Source organism: Canis lupus, chromosome 36, assembly GCF_048164855.1.
Source record: "Canis lupus baileyi chromosome 36, mCanLup2.hap1, whole genome shotgun sequence".
Taxonomy (NCBI): domain Eukaryota; kingdom Metazoa; phylum Chordata; class Mammalia; order Carnivora; family Canidae; genus Canis; species Canis lupus.
Window position 1 is genome coordinate 19,093,834 of NC_132873.1, and position 20,550 is coordinate 19,114,383.

At 34.5% G+C, this 20,550-nt stretch overlaps 1 protein-coding gene across 19 annotated transcripts in view; it reads right to left on the bottom strand.

Moving 5' to 3' along the window:
- The window catches only part of CARF (calcium responsive transcription factor), a 97,813-nt gene that overhangs the window by 61,303 nt on the left and 15,960 nt on the right, over positions 1 to 20,550 (bottom strand). For 18 of the 19 annotated variants that reach the window (XM_072813002.1, XM_072813003.1, XM_072813001.1 and 15 more), the window contains 6 exons: positions 16,318 to 16,435; positions 13,740 to 13,967; positions 6,456 to 6,576; positions 5,308 to 5,437; positions 3,848 to 3,932; positions 365 to 554 (listed from right to left, as the gene is read on the bottom strand). In XM_072813002.1, coding sequence (XP_072669103.1) covers positions 365 to 554; positions 3,848 to 3,932; positions 5,308 to 5,437; positions 6,456 to 6,576; positions 13,740 to 13,967; positions 16,318 to 16,395 — 832 coding nt within the window. In that variant the 5' untranslated portion in view covers positions 16,396 to 16,435. Of the gene's footprint in view, positions 1 to 364; positions 555 to 3,847; positions 3,933 to 5,307; positions 5,438 to 6,455; positions 6,577 to 13,739; positions 13,968 to 16,317; positions 16,436 to 20,550 lie in introns of those variants that run through there. The other variant, XM_072813006.1, reaches the window with a different exon arrangement.

Below are 20,550 nucleotides of genomic sequence, written 5' to 3' on the forward strand. Positions count from 1 at the left end.
AGAGACAAGAGACTATCTGGACTCAATAAAAAAAAAAAAAAAACCTAACAGATATACATATTTAGATTAATAACATTGGCTCCATTAATATTTTTATTTTCTATTTATCTGCATAATATCTAAGTATTATTTATTCTAATACACTAAAATACAATTTCACAACAAAATAATTGGTCATATTTACTTCAATTTTCTTTTTAGTTTAATATGCATTTTCATCAATTAACATTCAGTTATCATCCACAAAAATGAAAATTTGGTGCAAAATTTTTAGGAAAACAACATTTTCACAAAGGATCATGGCTGTGCTGAACCTTTTAAAATAATTCTTTTTTTTTTTTTTAATAATTCTTTTAAAAAGTACCTGCATTGACAAATGGAATTCCATCATATGGGACATACTGAGATTTCCACATCAAGCGTGTAGCTGGCTTTGCTGGGCTTGGAGATTGGCGGGTCCCCCAAACACTCTGTGTTTGCTGCTTATGAAATGTTAGGACACTTTCTAATTCAGTCTCACTTACACAATAGCCACGGTATGAATCTCCAATTTTCTGAATGAAGTAGAAATTAAATAACAAAATTATTAGCAAATATGTTTCATTGTACAAAAAAATTCAATGAAGTGGTTATCCAAGATAAAAGCTCATCAGTTTTCAAAAGAGAATGTCATTCTCTCTGCTATCAATGACTTATTACAATCAGTATATCTGATCCACTTTCAGCCAGCATTATCAAATAGATATTCTCTAAATATTTGTTAGAGAACATAATGTCAAACTCATGGCCACATCATCAGTATCAAAATTTTGCTTGAAAAATAATATTTAGGGAAAATGGTTTGAGGAACACATTATATACCCATTCTTCCTTATATTTAAGTTCTAACTCTGGATCCGATCAGGTCAGCATAAAACTAGCCACAGGTAACTAACTAGGTTACCTTTCTTTTGCTGAAATTAAATTTTTTTTTTCAGATTTTATTTATTTATTCATGAGACACACAAAGAGAGAGAGAGGGGGCAGAGACACAGGCAGAGGGAGAAGCAGGCTCCATGCAGGGAGCCTGACATAGGACTCGATCCCAGGTCTCCAGGATCACGCCCTGGGCTGAAGGTGGCGCTAAACCGCTGAGCCACCCGGGCTGCCCTGAAATTAATTTTGATAAGACATGTATCTTTTTGAAAGCCTATGAAAATTGTGTTAGTATCTCCTAAGTGATATCAAAGAATTTGCTTATTAAAATTCTTTTTAAGAAGATCCTTCTCTGAGAGAAAATTGTTTGAATTTAGTACCAAAAATAGTTAATGGTTTTATTTTTTTAATGGTTTTATTTTATGGAAATTAACTTAATTACTTTTATCTAATGGACACAGAATAACTGAGTTGCTTCTTTTTGAAATATAGTTGCTTATAGACAAGTGTGTGTGTATGTGGACATACATACATGTGTGTACATACAGTTCATTAAGATAAACTTCCATTTTATGGTTACATTATTATTTTTCTTTATTCTTTAGTTCCCATTTTAATTTCTACCTTGCTAATATATTTTATGTATTTTTGTAAGCTGTTTTCATTCTTCCTCAAACAAGGAAGGTATAAATAAATTATGTAAAAAAAAATTGGTATTAACAAGAGTGGAAGCTTTTTCTATACCAATAGAGAAAAATCTATTAACTGTGATTTCTACAGTAAAATGCAGACAGACCCAAAACTGACTCCAAGTGTGTTTCCCATTAAAGGGAATAAGAGCAGAGATGTGGGACTAGAAATCTTTTCTTCTTTATTTATTAAATATTTCACCCTGAAAAAAAAAAAAAAATTTCACCCTGCAAGAATACATTTAACAAGAACGAAGGTATCAAAATACTGTTGTGGCTGCACTTTGGGCCACATTAAGAAGAGATAACCTGATGCCAAGCAATACATTATCTCCAATTTCTCCTAACAAAAATAAAAACTCCTAGGCTTACACATTTCTTTCTAGCCTAGATATTTCTTCATCAAAATATTGATTACACGAGGATCCCTGGGTGGCTCAGCTGTTTAGCGCCTGCCTTCAGCCCAGGGTGTGATCCTGGAGACCCAGGATCGAGTTCCACATCAGGCTCCCTGCATGGAGCCTGCTTCTCCCTCTGCCTGTGTCTCTGCCTCTTTCTCTCTGTGTGTGTGACTATCATAAATAAATAAAAATTTAAAAAATAAATAAATAAAATAAAACTTGAGCTTTTGAGCTCAAATTAAAAAAAAAAGGAAACATAAAGTCCAGCTATAACATTTTGTAATAAATAAAATGAATACAGTTTATAATGTTGTCAATGACAAGAAAAATTCTAGAATTAGTACAATATAACCAGGCATCTGTCAGGAGATAAAAGTTTAACACAATTTTAAAAGTTATCCAATTAGTACATATTAGTCAAACCTAAAAAATGCTTATGGAAAAACATAAAAGTCAAAAAGTAAAAAGGATTATTAAACAATATATATATACATATTTTATTTTATTATTATTATTTTTTTTGCCCGCCCCTATATATATACATATTTTAAAGACATTATTTGAGAGAGCACAAGCAGAGGAGAGGGCAGAGGGAGAGGAATAGGGACAAGCAGACTCCCCATTGAGTGTGGAGATCAATGCAGGGCTCAATCCCAGGACCCAGACATCATGACTTGAGCCAAAGTCAGACATTCAACGGACTGAGCCAACCAGACACCCCTATTAAACAATATTTTGAAACAAAATGCAGAAAACACTCCTTTAGCCATTAACCAAAATTGTTTTTCACTACTGATATAGCTTAGGAGAGAAGAAAGAATCCTTCACTGGTGATGATCCATTCTGCTGGACAGTTTTAAGTAGTTTCTTATAAGATTTGTAACATTAGGTAAACCACACAATGCACATGATTGTAAAGCAATGTGTTTTGGCCATATAATTGCTAATGCTTTAATGTTTATAGAATTCTGTCAAGTTTATAACAACGATTTTAAAAACTCTCATCAGGGGTACCAGAGTGGCTCAGTCACTTGAGTATCCAACTCTTATTTCAGTTCAGGTCCTAATCTCAGGGTCATAGGATTGAGCCCCGAGATGGCTCCATCCTCAGCAGGGAGTGTCTGAGATTCTCTTTTTCCCTCTCCCTCTGCTCCTTCCCCTGCTCAATGCTATGTAATAATGAATAAATAATTAAGCAAATAATTAAGAAAAGTAATGATAATAAATACCAAAGAATTAAAAAGACAAGGAATTTAGGAAGTAGAGCTAGTTGTGACATGGTAATTTGTTTAGCATATGGTAAATTTGAGTTGAAATTCAAGTAAAACTTCAGTAAGTAGCTGGAGATCTGGGGCAAGAGCAAAGGGATAATAAAAGAACCAGTGATATAGATTTGGAAATCATTTTTATAAAAGTGAGAATTGAAAGTTAACAAAGTTGATCAGCTATCCAAGGGATAAAATGTAGAGAAATAAGGCAAGGTCAAACAGTAAAACTTAAAGAATTTCCGCTGAGAATATAAAAAGAAATAAGTTCAAACAAAGAAGTAGAAGGAATGGTCAAATAAACAGATAAAAACCAGAAAACATGATAGTGAAGTTTTATAGAAGAGTTGTAAGAGAAAAAAATGATAGTAAAGCACTAAGGGATTTATATGATCTCTGTTTTAACAGAGCCTACAATCTCTATGGAATAAAAGAATAGATGAGATCAGAGTTAGCATAAACATGAACAAGGTATTACAGATATAGTCTCTAAGTTGTGCTTAAAAGAGGACATTTTGGGATGCATTATAGTTATTATCAATTTAGTGAATCTAGGTAAGGTTTATTTTTAACTCACCTCACAGCTCCTAAGACGGCAGGCCCACATAGGTGTGTTAGAAGAAAGTGGCTGGAGAGGAGCCAGAAAGGGTTCTTCAAGCATTCTGGGACAAGGGAGGAATATAAATAAATATATATTACAAGTTACACACACAAACACACATATGACATTCAATTGTTTTATCTCATTATCCAATGTTAAAGACAATATACTGAGGTTACCAATAAGAAACTATAATAATAGTCATGCCTGGCTGGCTCAGTTGGAAGAGCATATGACTCTTGATCTTGGGAGTCATGAGTTCAAGCCCCAAGGTGGGTGTAGAGTTTACTAAAAAACAAGGGATGCCTGGGTGGCTTGGCAGTTGAGCGTCTGCCTTCTACCCAGGGCATGATCCCAGAGTCCCAGGATCAAGTCCTATATCAGGCTCCCCATACGGAGCCTGCTTCTCCCTCTGCCTGTGTCTCTGCCTCTCTCTCTGTGTCTCTCATGAAAAAATAAATAAAATCTTTAAAAAATAAAAACAAAAGCTTAAAACAAAAGAAGAAATAACAACAATACAATTGATTGGTGTATTAATTATAATTTTCTTTAAATATCACTATTTTATTAACTGCTAAAGTAAAGGCCTAAGTTTCTTCCTCCAAATATCTATAACCCCAACAAATTTAAGTGCTTTATATATCTCTCTTAAACCTTATTTTGTAGTCTTCTCATTATATAATTGTTTTTCATTTGACAAAAAAATGAGCCAATAAACATCTTCAAGTGACTTGTTAAGAGTTAACTTGATTTTATGGCAAGCTCTAAGACTAAATGTCATAAATATTGCGTTAATTTTTAAATATTGTCACCAATAGTTAAAAGAATGTAAATAATACAAAACTTATGTCTATAGTTGCCTAAATTATTATAAACAGTATTGTCAAAAATAAAAACAGAAACATGTTAACAAAAAACATTTAATATTTTACACCACAGAGGAATTAAATGCATAAAAAGATGATGAACCATTAAACATTTTAGGAACTAGAATGGATGTTTTCTTTTCTTTTCTTTTTTTTTTTTTTAAGATTTTTATTATTTACTTATGAGAGGCAGAGACATAGGCAGAGGGAGAAGCAGGCTCCCTGTAAGGAGCCCAATGTGGGACTTGATGATCCCAGATCCCCAGATCATGCCCTGAGTTGATGGCAGATGCTCAGCCGCTGAACCACCCAGGTGTCCCAGTCTCAGATGTTTTCAAATTGCTTCAAAAGATAACAGGTGTCACTGAAGAAAAGTAGCATTCAAGGATAGTCTCCTACTTGCCAAGATACCATTAAAATAATTAAAGATACTTAATAATTTGATGATAGTTTATTCTATTTCCTGAATTTCTGATTTTTTCTATAGTCAGCCCAATTTACATGTGATAAATTAAAAAAAGATTTCTATGATGATTTCAAAACATGAACTCCTCTTTCCCACTGACTCACCTCGCCACTGTCTTTTTGGGCAATGTGACGGATGCTTGTGAATGAAGAGTGTAATTACTGGTACTGTCTGCTAGAACATCTACTCTTACAGTTGGTAAACTTCTATCACTGGATTTCTCTTCAGAGACATCTGAGCAGCAATAACAAGAACAAAGCAACATCAATATCTTGAATTAGACCATGAGAATATAACTAACTAGAGCTCATACATTTGAAGTAGGAAAGGCAAGATATGTTCTAAAGATAAAGACAGCAAAACTTATAATGCTTTATTAAAAATTTCTCTAATAAACTTGTTTCATTTCAGATTATAATACTGTCTACTAAAATTTTATAATTAAGTTTTTGAAGCTTATATCGAATAGACAGGATATCAAAGTAGAATTGTTATGTTAATAGCTTCATAATATAATAGGAATATGTAAAACTCTTTTTCATTTCTATGCCAAGTTTATCATTTTGTCTGCAAATTGTTTTTTCCTTACTTTTTAACTGCTAACAAAGAATCATATCACTAAGGTAAAACTGTCTACTCTTAAGTCATTAGCTCTGAATGAACGATTAAACAGTGTGGCTATGGTGTTAGAAAAGGGACTGAAACACATGGACAAGGAAAGGAAGCAAAAAAAGAGAACAGGAATATTATCAAATAGATAAGGAAAAGAATAAAAAATGAAGAGCATGATTCTCCTTTCTGAATCTGAAGGAAAAAAGGTAAGAGGAAAAGAGCAAAGAGGATGCAAAGAATAGTTAAATACAAGAGTAATGAGTCACATGGCTAACAATAATATGGATAAAAATACAAATGTAAAAATTTCTCCAGTAGCTATTAGCACTATATTCTTGTTATTGTTGCTGTTATTATTGCTGTTATTATAATCGAGAAGAATTTATTTTATGCTCACTGGTGATTTGGGAGGAAGCAAGAGTCAACCAGCTTCATTGAATTCCAAAATGAAATAGACAGCTAACCTAGACAGGAGTTGAAAAATGAAATTTATTTGAGCTAAAAAAACGTTTTTCTAATTATTCAGTTCGCAATCTTACCCAAAGAGATCAATTTTAGCCGAGTTTCATGAGGTGATTTTCTGAAATATACATCTGTTCTTTAAAAATTCTCAAATCCCCTGTATCTCATGATTACTCACCGCGAGTACTATTCACATCCGCAAGTTGCCCCTGAGGTATAATCACTTGTGCCATTCCTGTCTGGGTAGATGGAATTACACGGAGCACCTCTCCATTTTCTGATGGATTAGCAACAATCATCTTGGAAGCATTAAAAAAGAAATCAGATACATAAGCCAACAAGGATTTAATAGAAGAGATACCTATCTATATGGTAGATCCTATTATTTCCATCATTTTGTAAATGAAAATACTGAGGAACATAAAAAATTTTATCCAAAGTTTCAGAACTGGTAAGTGGTAAAGCTAGGATTCAAAACAGGCAGTTTGGTCCTAGTTCCTATAATCTTAACCACTTATGGTATTAATCATTATACATGTATGAGGCCTAATTACTTAGTAATGTGAACAAGGCTCTGACTAGACTAAACATATTTACTCTTTTTCTACTTACTGTATGATATCCCTATGTCTGAATTATTTGTATGGTAATCATTTATTCCATATTTTAAGTCACTTTCATTAGTTTAAAAACTGTACCTTGTTAGATATCTAATTAAACAGAATTTATTTTTGTATCTATGAATTTATATATATCCTGTCATGGTCCATAAGGAATACCATGAAATACCCCCAAATTCTGAAAATATAAGAAAAATCATATGTTTATTATTTCCTTTTTTCCCTTCAGTTTAACAATTGAATCCATTGCCTTAAATTTAGAGGACTGTCAACTAAAACGGTATCTGAAGAAAAACATTTTGAGCCTATTATTTGAAAATAAAGCTAGGGATGCCTGGGTGGCTCAGCAGTTGAGCGTCTGCCTTTGGCTCAGGGTGTGAGCCTGGGATCGAGTCCCACATGGGGCTTCCCACAGGGAGCCTGCTTCTCCCTCTGCCTATGTCTCTGCCTTTCTCTGTGTGTCTCTCATGAATTAAAAAATCTTAAAAAAAAAAAGAGAAGAAAACTAATATATTATTTGAAAATAAGTTTATCCTGTATTTCCAGGCTTTTCAGACACCTTGTAAACTTTATTACCTACCCTACTACTCTTCTATTGAAAGTTACTGTTTTACCCAAAGCCTGTTATTCTCAGTTCTCCCTCAAGTAACTCTTTGTAACCATTCTACTTTCCAAGACTGCCTTTATACTATGCATGAAAACATGACTGATGCCTGACAGAGACTGTAGTCCTAGTTTTAAGAGGGTCATTTGAAAAAAATTAAATTTGAAAAAAACTTCAACAAAGTAGATGCTTTAAATACATAAACATTTCCCAGAAATTAAGAGTAAGTAATTGTTACCCTCCCTTATCAAGTTTCTTAAGATAAAAATATCTTGCTATACCTCTTATCACCTCATCATGAGAAAGCAACTGTAAACTCTGATGATGGTAACTGCTTTACATTTGTTGAGTGCATACTAAGTGGGAGGACTTTCCATGCATTACCGTATTTAATCTTTATCACATGTATATGAAGTAAACACATTTTATACTTGAGGATATTGTCACAAGAGGTTACACAACTTATGCAAGATAACACAGGGTTATACAGTGGTGAGTTGAAATTCAAACCCAATTCAAACTACTCTGTATTGCTTTCCATTATCTAATGATGTTACTTAACCTAAAAAAAAAGACTAAAACAATACAAAAAATACTGCTGGACTTTAAAAAGTAACAGCAATAATATGGTTTTAAATCCTTTACTCCTCAAATGAGATTAAGTATTTGTAAAAAATATTCCATTCATTCTTAGAAAATAAGAAATATTGCTGTGGTTACAACTAAATCCAAACAAAACACATATATTTATAATTTATTCAATCATACAAAAAATTCATAATTAAGAATGATCTGTGGAATATCCTCTTAATTTTGAAAATATGTTTTCTATGTACAGTGGAGAAGAATCTCCTTCATTTTCTCTTTCCATAGCTAATTCTATCTGATACCTAAAAAAATATTTTCAGTTCATGTAATTTGATAATCGTGACATATATTACTTTTACTATTCTAAAAGAAGTTAATTACTTTTAATCTTATAATGGAAACAAATAGTTTTGAAAAGTCATCTGTTGAAATAAGCATTCTATTTGAGGCAGGCATTGACATTATCAGAAATATGGCTAATAAGTAGTCATATTTACTGGGCTCTTTGTGTGCTGTACAATATATGTAATAAATCCAAAATGCCATCCCTGTTTCACTTGAAAACCTCTTCATCTATTGCAGATTCAGTCACTACAGAATCTTTACTACTTCCTTCATAACTTCTACATAAACAAAATTGATTGAAAGAAATATCCTTAAAAAAAGCTCCATTTGGTGGGAGATGTTGAAAATGGGGAAGGCCATGCATGTATAGGGGCAAGGGCTTTATGAGAAATCTCTATACTTTCTGCTCAGTTTTGTTTTGAACCTAAAGTTACTCTAAAAAATGGTCTATTAAACAAAACCCCCCGAAATTTCCACTATATTTCCCAAAACATCACTGCCTTTTAAAATGTTTATTTTAATTCCAGTTAGCATACAATGTTACATTAGTTCCAGGTATACTGGTTCAACAATCCCATAAATCACGCAGTGCTCATCATGATAAGGGCACTCCTTAATCCCCATTATCTATTTTACCTTTTTCCTCACCCACTACCCCTTCTGGTAACGACTAGTTTGTTCTCAATAGTTAGGAGTCTGTTTCTTGGTTTGTCTCTTTTTTTCCCTCTTTGTTCATTTGTTTTGTTTCTTTTTGTTGTGTTTTTTTTGTTGTGTTTCTTCAATTCCACTTTTAAGTGAAATTTGTCTTTGACTGACTTAAGTGAAATTTAGTTTAATGTAAGTGAAATTTGCCTTTGACTGACTTATTTGCTTAGCTTTATAGTAACTCCATCCATGTTGTTGCAAATGGCAAGATTTAATTTTTTTAAAAAAATATTTTATTTATTCATGAGAGACAGAGAGAGAGAGAGAGAGAGAGAGGTAGAGACACGGGCAGAGGGAGAAGCAGAATCCATGCAGGGAGCCTGATGTGGGACTTGATTCCAGTACTCCAGGATCACGCCCTAGGCCGAAGGCAGGCGCCAAACTGCTAAGCCACCCAGGGATCCCCAGGATTTTATTTTTTTAATGGCTGAATAATATTCCATTGTATCTATACCTCATTCTTCTTAATCCATTCATCAGTAGATAGATACTTGGGCTGTTTCCAAAATTTGGCTGATGTAAAAAATGCTGCTATGAATACAGGGGTGCATGTATCCCTTTGAATTAGTGTCTTTGTATTTGGTTAAATATCCAGTAGTGCAATTGCTGGATTATAGGGTAGCTCTATTTGTAACTTTTTGAGGAAACTCCATACTTTTTTCCCCAGTAGCTATATCAGTTTTCATTCCCACCAACAGTGCATGAGGAGGGTTCCTTTTTCTCCACATTCTTGCAAACACTGTTGTTTCCTATGTTGTTGATTTTAGCCATTCTGACAGGTATGAGGTAGAATCTCATTGTAGTTTAGATTTGCATTTCCCTGATGATCAGGATGTTGATCTTTTCATGTGTCTGTCGGCCATATGTATGTCTTCTTTGGAGAAATGTCTGTTTGTGTCTTCTGCCCATTTTTTAATTGGTTTCTTGGGGTATTGAGTTTTATAAGTTCTTTAAATATTTTGGATACTAACCCTTTATCAGGTATGTCATTTGCAAATATCTTCTCCCATCCTGAAGGTTGCCTTTTAGTTTTGCTGATTGTTTCCATCACTGTGCAGAGCTTTTTATTTTGATGAAGTCCCAATACTTTATTTCTGCTTTTGTTTCCCTTGCCTCAGGGGATCTAATTAGAAAAAAGTTGCTACAACCTATGTCAGAGTTATTTGTGCTCTCTTCTAGGAGTTTTATGGTGTTGAGTCTCACATTTAGGTCTTCAATCTATTTTTAATTTATCTTTGTGTATGGCGTTAGAAAACAGTCTAGTTTCATTCTTTGTTTTTTCATAGATCTTTCCTAAACTTTATTTTTTAAAATTATTTTTGAATTTAAATTCAATTGATTAACATATAGGGTATTCTTACTTTCAGAGTTAGAGGTCAGTGATCCACTAGTCTTATATAACACCCAGTGCTCATTATATCACGTGCCCTCCTTAATGTTTATCACTCAGTTACCCCATCCTCCCACCCTCTCCCCTCCAGCAACCCTTAGTTTGCTTCCTATGATTAAGAGTCTCTTATGGTTTGTCTCCCTCTCCGATTTTGTCTTGTTTTATTTTTCCCTCCCTTCCCCCATGATCCTCTGTTTTGTTTCTTAAATTCCACATATAGGTAGGATCATAATCATAATTGTCTTTCTCTGATTGACTTATTTCACTTAGCATAATATCCTCTAGTTCCATCCATATCCTTGCAAATGCACGATTTCATTTTTTGATAGCTGAGTAGTATTCCACTCTGTGTGTGTGTGTGTGTGTGTGTGTGTGTGTACATATATACACACCACATCTTCTTTATCCATTCATCTGTCAATGGACATTTGAGCTCTTTCCATAGTTTGGCTATTTTGGACATTGCTGCTACAAACATTAGGGTGCAGGTGCCCCTTTGGATTACTACATTTGTATCTTTGGGTAAATACCTAGTAGTGCAATTACTGGGTCATAGGGTAGCTCTATTTTCAATTTTTTGAGGAACTTACATACTGTTTTCCAGACTGGCTCCACCAGCTTGCATTCCCATTAGCAGCTGAAGAGGGTTCACCTTTCTCCACATCCTCAACATCTATTATTTCCTGACTTGTTCATTTTTGCCATTCTGACTGGTATGAGATGCTATCTCACTGTAGTTTTGATTTGTATTTCCCTGATGCTTTGTGATGTCGAGCATTTTTTCATGAGTCTGTTGGTCATTTGTAGGTCTTCTTTGGAGAAATGTCTGTTCATGTCTTCTGCCGATTTCTTGACTGGATTTGTTTTCTTTTTGGGGGGTTGAAATTGATAAATTCTTTGTAGATTATGGATATTAGCCTTTATCTGATAAAACATTTGCAATATTTTCTCTCATTCAATATATTGTCTTTGGGTTTTGTTGACTGTTTCCTTTGCTGTGCAAAGCTTTTTATCTTGATGAAGTCCCAATAGTTTATTTCTGCCTTGTTTCCCTTACCTTTGGAGATTTCTAGTCAGAAGTTGCTGCAGCCAAGGTCGGAGAGATTGTTGCCTGTGTTATCCTCTAGGATTTTGATGCATTCCTGTCTCACATTTAGGTCTTTCATCCATATTGAGTCTATTTTTATATATGGTGTAAGAAATAGTCCAGTTTCATTTTTCTGCATGTAGCTGTCCAATTTTCCCAATACCACTTGTTGAAAAGACTTTTTTCCATTGGATTCTCTTTCATGCTTTGTTGGATATTAGTTGACCACAGAGTTGATTTTCCATTTCTAGGTTCTCTATTCTGTTCCATTGATCTATGTATCTGTTTTTGTGTCAGTATCATACTGTCTTGATGATCACAGCTTTGTAATAGAATTTAAAGTCTGGAATTGTGATGCCACCAGCTGAGAACCCAAAAGACTTCACCCCCAAATTGCTAGAACTCTCAGGAATTCAGCAAAGAGGCAGGTTATAAAATCAATGCACAGGGACACCTGGGTGGCTCAGCAGTTGAGCATCTGCCTTTGGCCCAGGACGAGATCCTGGAGTCCTGGGATCGAGTCCCACATCAGGCTCCCTGCATGGAGCCTGCTTCTCCCTCTGCCTATGTCTCTCATGAATAAATAAATAAAATCTTTAAAAAAAATAAAATCAATGTTCAGAAATCAGTTGCATTTCTATGTACCAACAATGAGACAGAAGAAAGAGAAATTAAGGAGTCAATCCCATTATAATTACATAAAAAATGCTTAGATACCTAGGAATAAACCTAACCAAAGAGACAAAGGATCTACACTCAGAAAACCATAGAACACTCATGAAAGACATTGAGGAAAAAAAACAAAAACAAAAACAAAAAAAAAAAGAAAGACATTGAGGAAGTTACAGAAAAATGTTCCATGCTCATGGGGAAGACCAATTATCATTAAAATGTCTATGCTACCTAGAGCAATCTAGACATTCAATGCAATCCCTATCAAAATACCATCAACTTTTTTCACAGAGCTAGAACAAATAATCCTAAAATTTGTATGGAACCAGAAAAGACCCCAAATAGCCAAAGTAATGTTGAAAATACTTTCTTATATTCTGTTTCTTACATTTATTTCCATGCTTCATGCCATAGATCTTCTATTTCATAGCTTCAGATAACCCTCTGCATTATCTCCTACCTCAGACAAATCACCTTTATGACCACTTTGTATAGAAAGTTTAATACGATTACAAAGAGAATGGGAACTCTAACATTTTTTAGACTAAAAAAAATGACTTTAATGTGCTTTTAAAATAACCCTTCATACAATAGGACATAGATTAACTCTAGAATGGAAACAAAAGAGGGATTAATTTTAGGTAAAATGGTTGCTCACCTGTGGTATAACTTATAACTGAAGTTATAATCTTTAACATAATTTTTATTATGAAATTAATAAATACCCATTGTAGAAAATTTGGGAAACAGGTAAACAAGAGATATGTCATTCTTCATATAATTAACGTAAGGATATTCTTATTAATCAGAAAGAAACTTAAAAGTTTTTCTTAGTAATTATCTTTATTTTAATCAAAACCATCTTTCATTTCTTCTACTCAAACTATAAACTTGGCCATAAATACTTCAGCTAACAGTTTAAAGCAATATTTTCACTTTAATGCATTGTTATTTACATGGTACATACATATCTACCCATTAGTAAAGGTATGTCTAGTTGCCAGTATACCACTGGTACTTCCATTGCTTTCTTTTGCTTTAAGAGACTGCAAATTAGTGACTGAGAGGTAGGTAAAGCAATAACCTTGAGTTCAGTCAAATGTATACACAAAAATAAATAAAAGTTACATGTAAATGCTGGCACTAGTTACAAATTATGACACATTTCCAAGTAATCTGAAAGTGACAGCGTACCTAGACATAGTAGCTGGGAAGTATTGGTTTAGCATTCTATAAGTAGTCCTAAAAGGAAATCTTTTTTTTTTTTTTTTTTTTTTTTTTTTTTTTTTAGGAAATCTTTTAAAATCTTCACATAACTTAAAAATGAACATCATGGAAACAGTATTTTCAGAGCAATGCAAATCAACAGTTTCAAGAAATAAAGGTGATCTAATAAGGTTATTACATTTTGCTTAATAGCATAAAACAAGTTATTTCTAAAATACACTCACCATTTGTGCATTAGAATCCCCCAATGACTGGAGTTCATATTGTATAGGTTGCCCATTTTGGTCCACTAGATGGAACTGTTCTGCAGAAAGAGTCTGTGTCTGAGTCAGGGCCCCTGGTATATTCTGTGATGTGAGTGAATTATCTGCTTCATGAGAAGTGATGGGTAAATCTCTAGGAGAATCATTCTGTCCAAAGGAAGGATCCCTGGAGTCCATACAGGTTAGATGCTTTTGCAAAGAAAAAAAAAAAAAAAGCACTTGGGTGTTTGTAAAATATAATGTCACAATGCGTATTTTTAATTTTTTTAAAAAAGATTTTATCAAGTAAGCTACACCCAACACAGGGCTCCAACTCACAAACTCAAAATCAAGAGTAGCATGCTCTACTGACTGAACCAGCCCAGTGTCCCTAATGTTACAATTAAAAAAAAAAAAAAAAAATAGAAGTTTATCACTGTGAAAAACAGTATGGACATTCCTCAAAATTAAAAATACAACTACCCGGGATCCCTGGGTGGCTCAGCAGTTTAGCACTTGCCTTTGGCCCAGGCCGTGATCCTGGAGTCCTGGGATCGAGTCCCACATCAGGCTTCCTGCATGGAGCTTGCTTCTCCCCCTGCCTGTGTCCCTGTGTCTCTGCCCCTCTCTCTCTCTCTTTCTCTCTCTCTCATAAATAAATAAAATCTTTAAAAAATAAAATACAGGGCAGCCCAGGTGGCTCAGCGGTTTAGTGCTGCCTTCAGCCCAGGGCATGATCCTGCAGACCCGGAATCAAGTCCCACGTCGGGCTCCCTGCCTGGAGCCTGCTTCTCCCTCTGCCTGTGTCTCTGCCTCTCTCTCTCTCCTCTCTGTGTAATCTCATGAATAAATAAAATCTTAAAAAAAAAAAAAGTACAACTACCCTATGATTCAGTAATCAAGCTACTGAGTATTTATCCAGAAATACAAAAACACTAATTCAAAGGGATAGGTGAACCCCCATGTTTATAGCAGCATTATCTACAATAGCCAAATTATGGAAACAGCCTAAGCACCCACTGGCTGATGAATGGATATTCAGCCATAAAAAAGAATCAAATCTTGCCATTTGCAACAAATATGGATGGACCTAGAGAATATAATGCTAAGTGAAGTCAGTCAGTCAGAGAAAGACAAATACCATATGATTTCACTCATATGTGGAATTTAAGAAACAAAACAAATGAACAAAGGGAAAAAGAGAGAGTAAGAAAAAGACTCTCAATTATAGAGAACACACTGATGGCTACCAGGAGAAGGAAGGGCAGGTGAATGGGTTAAATAAGAGATGAGGATTACAGAATGTACTTGTTTTGGGTTTGTTTAGTTTTTTTATAAATTTTTTTTTAAGTAGGTTCCATGCCCAGCGTGAAGACCAACACAGGGCCTAAACTTACAACCCTGAGATCAAGACCTGAGCTGAGATCAAGAGCCAGATGCCTAACCAACTGAGCCAGCCAAGCACCCCAGGAGTACACTTGTGATGAGCACTGGGTGATATATGAAATCACTGAATTGTACACCCAAAACTAACATAATATGTTAGCTATAGTGGAATTTAAAATAAAATATATAGAATGTTATAATAAAAATAGAAAGATTAATTTTTCAGTAACTTTGCTTTTTCCAAGAGTTGCCAATTCATATATACTCATATAGACAGAAAGCAATTCTTAAGTGAAATTGTTGATTTTTATATTTTATTTCAGTTTTTTTATTTTATTTTTATTTTTAATTTTTATTTATTTATGATAGTCACACAGAGAGAGAGAGGGAGGCAGAGACACAGGCAGAGGGAGAAGCAGGCTCCATGCACCGGGAGCCTGATGTGGGATTCGATCCCTTGTCTCCAGGATCACGCCCTGGGCTAAAGGCAGGCGCCAAACCGCTGTGCCACCCAGGGATCCCTTATTTCAGTTTTATTGAAATAAAGTTGTCCGTGGGAATACAACCTGAAATCATGATACGTAATTCAAAATAGACTTTTAATATGTAGATTTTTATGAATACATTAAAAAAGCTCTATATAATAAAATTAAATATACAATAGAATTGTGGATAAAGGTTAACAGTCTTGAATATAACAAATATAACACTATTTCTTATATGTAAAAAAACATTTTTAAAAAAAGATTTATTGGGATCCCTGGGTGGCGCAGCGGTTTAGCGCCTGCCTTTGGGCCAGGGCGCGATCCTGGAGACCCGGGATTGAATCCCACGTCGGGCTCCCGGTGCATGGAGCCTGCTTCTCCCCCTGCCTGTGTCTCTGACTCTGTCTCTCTCATTCTGTGTGACTATCATAAATAAATAAAAAATAAAATAAAATTTATAAAAAAAGAAATAAAAAAAGATTTATTTATTTATTAATGAGAGACACAGAGAGGCAAAGACACAGGCAGACAAAGAAGCAGGCTCCCTGCAGGGAGCCCCATGTGGGACTCAATCCAGGATTCTGAGATCACACCCTGAGCCAAAGGCAGATGCTCAACCACTGAGCCATCTAGGCATCCTGAAAAAGTTGTTAAATGGAATGGAAAAAAGTTCCCAGTTGAATTCCTACCTCATATACATGAGAAGCTGTTTTTGATTCTTCGGAATCATTACGGTTGACTCTTAGTGAATCATTAGCCTGTTCCATGCTGGTATATTCAATTCCATTTTCTTCTTTTATTTAGTAGCTGAAAAAATATAAGTATGTGATTAAAGCACTTAACATTTTTATGGAATGTTTGTCTTAAATAAATCTCTCATTTCCTCTATTGTGTTACCCTATAAAATTCAGGTTAAATCATTTCCATTTTTTTTTTAAAGGGAATTCTCTTTTTTTTTAAGATTTCATTTATTTATTCATGAGAGACAGACAGACAGATAGAGAGAGAGAGAGAGAGAGGGGGCAGAGACACAGGCAGAGGGAGAAGCAGGTTCCATGCAGGGAGCCCCACGTGGGACTCGATCCCGGGTCTCCAGGATCACATCCTCGGGCTGAAGGCAGTGCTAAACCACTGAACCACCCGGGCTGCCCAATCATTTCCATTCTATAAGGAAAATAAACATTTTTGGTAAATGACTTGCCAAAGCACCAGAACACATTTAAGGCAAAGCAGAGATTACCATTATGTAGTTCCCTCATCTTATTCTTTTTTTTAAAAAAAAAAAATTTATTCATAATAGACACACACACACACACACAGAAAGAGAGAGAGAGAGAGAGAGAGAGAGAGACAAAGACAGAAGAAGCAGGCTCCATGGAGGGAGCCTGAAGGGACTTGATCCCGGGACTCCAGGATCACTCCCTGGGCCAAAGGCAGGTGCTAAACTGCTGAGCAACCTAGGGATCCCCCTCCCTCATCTTACTCTTAATTACACTCATGTACTGGTTAATTAAGATTGTTATTATGGGACAGGTATTTTTCACTCTTCCAAATCCTTCTAAAATTCTCATTTTACAAAGATTTAATACCAATAAAGGTTCTTAATTTCATAAAATGCATAATTTCATGGGTATGTATTAGATAATTTTAGAAAAGATGTTTTGGTGTAGAGATTTTATACACATGGCTTTTACCATAACATACATTATACCACTAATATTGGCTTGACAAACTTTGAAAATAAAGAAATATGTATTCCAAAAAGTTTGAGCCACATAGGCTGAGTACAGTGGTTAGCACTGGTGGTGATTTTGTCTTTAAACACACACACACACACACACACACACACACACACACACACACACACTGCCCCCTGGGGATATTTGGCAATTTCTGGAAATATTTTTGTTGTCAAAAACTGAGAGCAGAACACTACTGGAATCTAACAGGGAGAAGCTAGAGGTCCTGCTAAATATTTTTGAATGCTCAAGGTAGCCCCCACAACAAAGATGTCAATGGTGATGAGGTTCAGAAACCTTGGCCTAATATATTATAACGAATACTTAATTCTCTATTACCTTAACATAAAATAAACTTCACGTAACATTTTTAAGAACCCACACATTTAATTTTATTTTTCATAAGACGGTATAAATTCTTTAAAAAAAAAAAAAAACCCTGAAAATTGGGGCACCTGGATGGCTCAGTCGGTTAAGCATCTGCCTTTGGCTCAGGTCATGATCTCAGGGTCCTAGGATCAAGCCCCAAGTCTGGAGTCCCTGCTCAACATGGAATCTCCTTGTCTCCCTCTTCCTTGGCCCCCTCCTCACTGTGTGTGCCTTCTCTCTCAAATAAATAAATAAAATCTTTAAAAAAATAAAATAAAATAAAAATCCTGAAAACTGTCTTTTAAAATTAATATGCATTAAATTAAATTTTTTGTTGTTTTTGGTGTATAGTTCTATGGATTTTAACACATGTGACCACATCACAACCAGGATATACAATAATTCAATCATCCTAAGCACTAATACAAATTTATATATCTTGTACTTAATACTTAGTTGGAAATAAATTTAAAAAATAATAATTTTTTAAAAAGACTTAGTTGGTACATGTTTTTGAATACACTAAAAACTTATTCTTCTGTGATAGCATCCACACATACATTTGCAAAATTAACCATTTCAGGAAATCTACAAGGTTTTCATTTCATATTTCCAAAATATTATAAATACTTCTAATCATAAATTGTAATAGGTTAAAAATCAGTCTTATTTTTAATAAATATAAAATATCTTAAAATTGCTTCTAAGATTTTAAATTATCACTTGTATTCTATTTAATTTACTATAAAAATCCCCAAAACTCTTACCCTCTGAAGTAAGAGCAGTTTTATTTTATAATGTTCTGGTTCTATTTTGAATTTTTTATTGATACATATAAAATTTAGGAATAATATCGTTTATATATGGTTTAAAAAATGAAACAAAGTTCTACTAATGGCATAATGGCATATTAGGTAATAGAAGGCTCTCTTGCTAGAAAACAAGAAACAGAAAGTTGATCTAAAACAAAATATTTTGAGACTGGGAGCTGCTACAAGTAACAACGTCAAAGGTCATTCCCTACCCTCTATGATCCCTCCCCCCATAAAAAGAAAACCAAATGCTGAGAGCCAAAACCCAAGTGATAAGCACAAGCAAAGAGGAAAATTTCTGCAAGAGCAGTGCTAATACACAGGTTTAATGGTTGGGAAAATGGGGCTAGGATAAGTAGTTCTTAGGGGAGAACTTAAAATCCCAAAATAAAGCTAGGAACCTGAAAGATCCTGAAACAAAAGTTTAGTCTAGCTTAATGCAGTTATTATTTGGAGGAACACAAACCCAAGTAAGGCATTAGTTTTCTTTACATTAAGATTAAATATAAGCTTGGGGCTCAGTTGGCTAAGTGAAGTGTCTGCCTTTGGCTCGGGTCATGATACCAGGGTACTGAGATGGAGCTCTGTGTAGGGCTTCCTGCTCAGTGGGGAGCCTGCTTCTCCCTCTCCTCCCTGCTCCTACTCTCTCTCGCTATTTCTATAACTATCTATGTCTCTCTCTCAAATAAATAAATGAAATCTGAAAAAAAAAATTAAACATGGGATCCCTGGGTGGCGCAGCAGTTTGGCGCCTGCCTTTGGCCCAGGGCGCGATCCTGGATACCCAGGATCGAATCCCACGTTGGGCTCCCGGTGCATGGAGCCTGCTTCTCCCTCTGCCTGTGTCTCTGCCTCTCTCTCTCTCTGTGTGACTATCATAAATAAATAAAAAAATTTAAAAAAATATTAAACATAAGCTTAGAGTGCCAAAAAAACAGGAAAATTATCAAAAAAAGAGTCAGCACCCCCTATAAACTTCAAATATTGGAATCATCTAACAGTGAATATAAAATAATCATTTAGGGGCACCTGGGTGGCTCAGTTGGTTAAATGTCTGCCTTCAGCTCAGGTCATGATCTCAGCCCCAAGTTGGGCTCCCAGCTCACTGGGGGGTCTCCTTCTCCCGCTCACTCTGCCCATCCTCCCACCTGCTGTTTGTGCTCTCTCTCTTAAATTCTTAAATAAATAAATAAAATCTTTTAAAAAATCATTTAATGTTCAAAGAGATATATATGAATGAATCATAGGAATACTCAAACAACAAGACTGAAAAGTTTAATCTGAAGGAAAACCAAATAGAATTTTCAGAAATTAAAAAATATAAGTCAATGGATATATAAAATAGAAGAATACATGCAGAAGAAAGAACTACTAAATTTAGAAGTCAGATTTTTAAAAATTACTCAGAATGCATCACAGGAAAAAAGAAGGTAAAAAATATGAAGAAGAGACTTAAAACTAGGAAAAATAGAGTAAGTATTGCATACTTACAATTGGAATCTCAGAAGAATAGAAAAGAAAAAATGAGTGAGAGACAATATCTGAAGAGATAATGGTTAACAATTTTTCAAAACTGAATACATGAATCTACAAAGTACAAAATGTATCAAAATAAATAGAAAGAAATTCATCATCAATGTAATAGAAGTACAAAATTCTGAAGAGAAAGGAAAATCTAAAATGTAACTAGAGAGAGGAGATCACCCTCCTCCGGAGTACTGACATTAGACATATATATAGTGCAACAATGGTGGAACTCATGGGAATTAAAAAAAGTAATTATCACTATATGATTACATATGCTCAAATATTTTTTCACAAAACAGGGTGAGAAAGATACTTTAAGATTTTAAAAAATAGAGTTTACAATGAATAGATCCTGCATGAAGGAAAACTCTATTACAGAAAATAAAAATGATACCAGAAGGAAGCCCTGAATGCTAGAAAAATGGTAAGCTAGTAAATTAAAAGCTCTATGAAAAATCTAAATAGGGACGCCTGT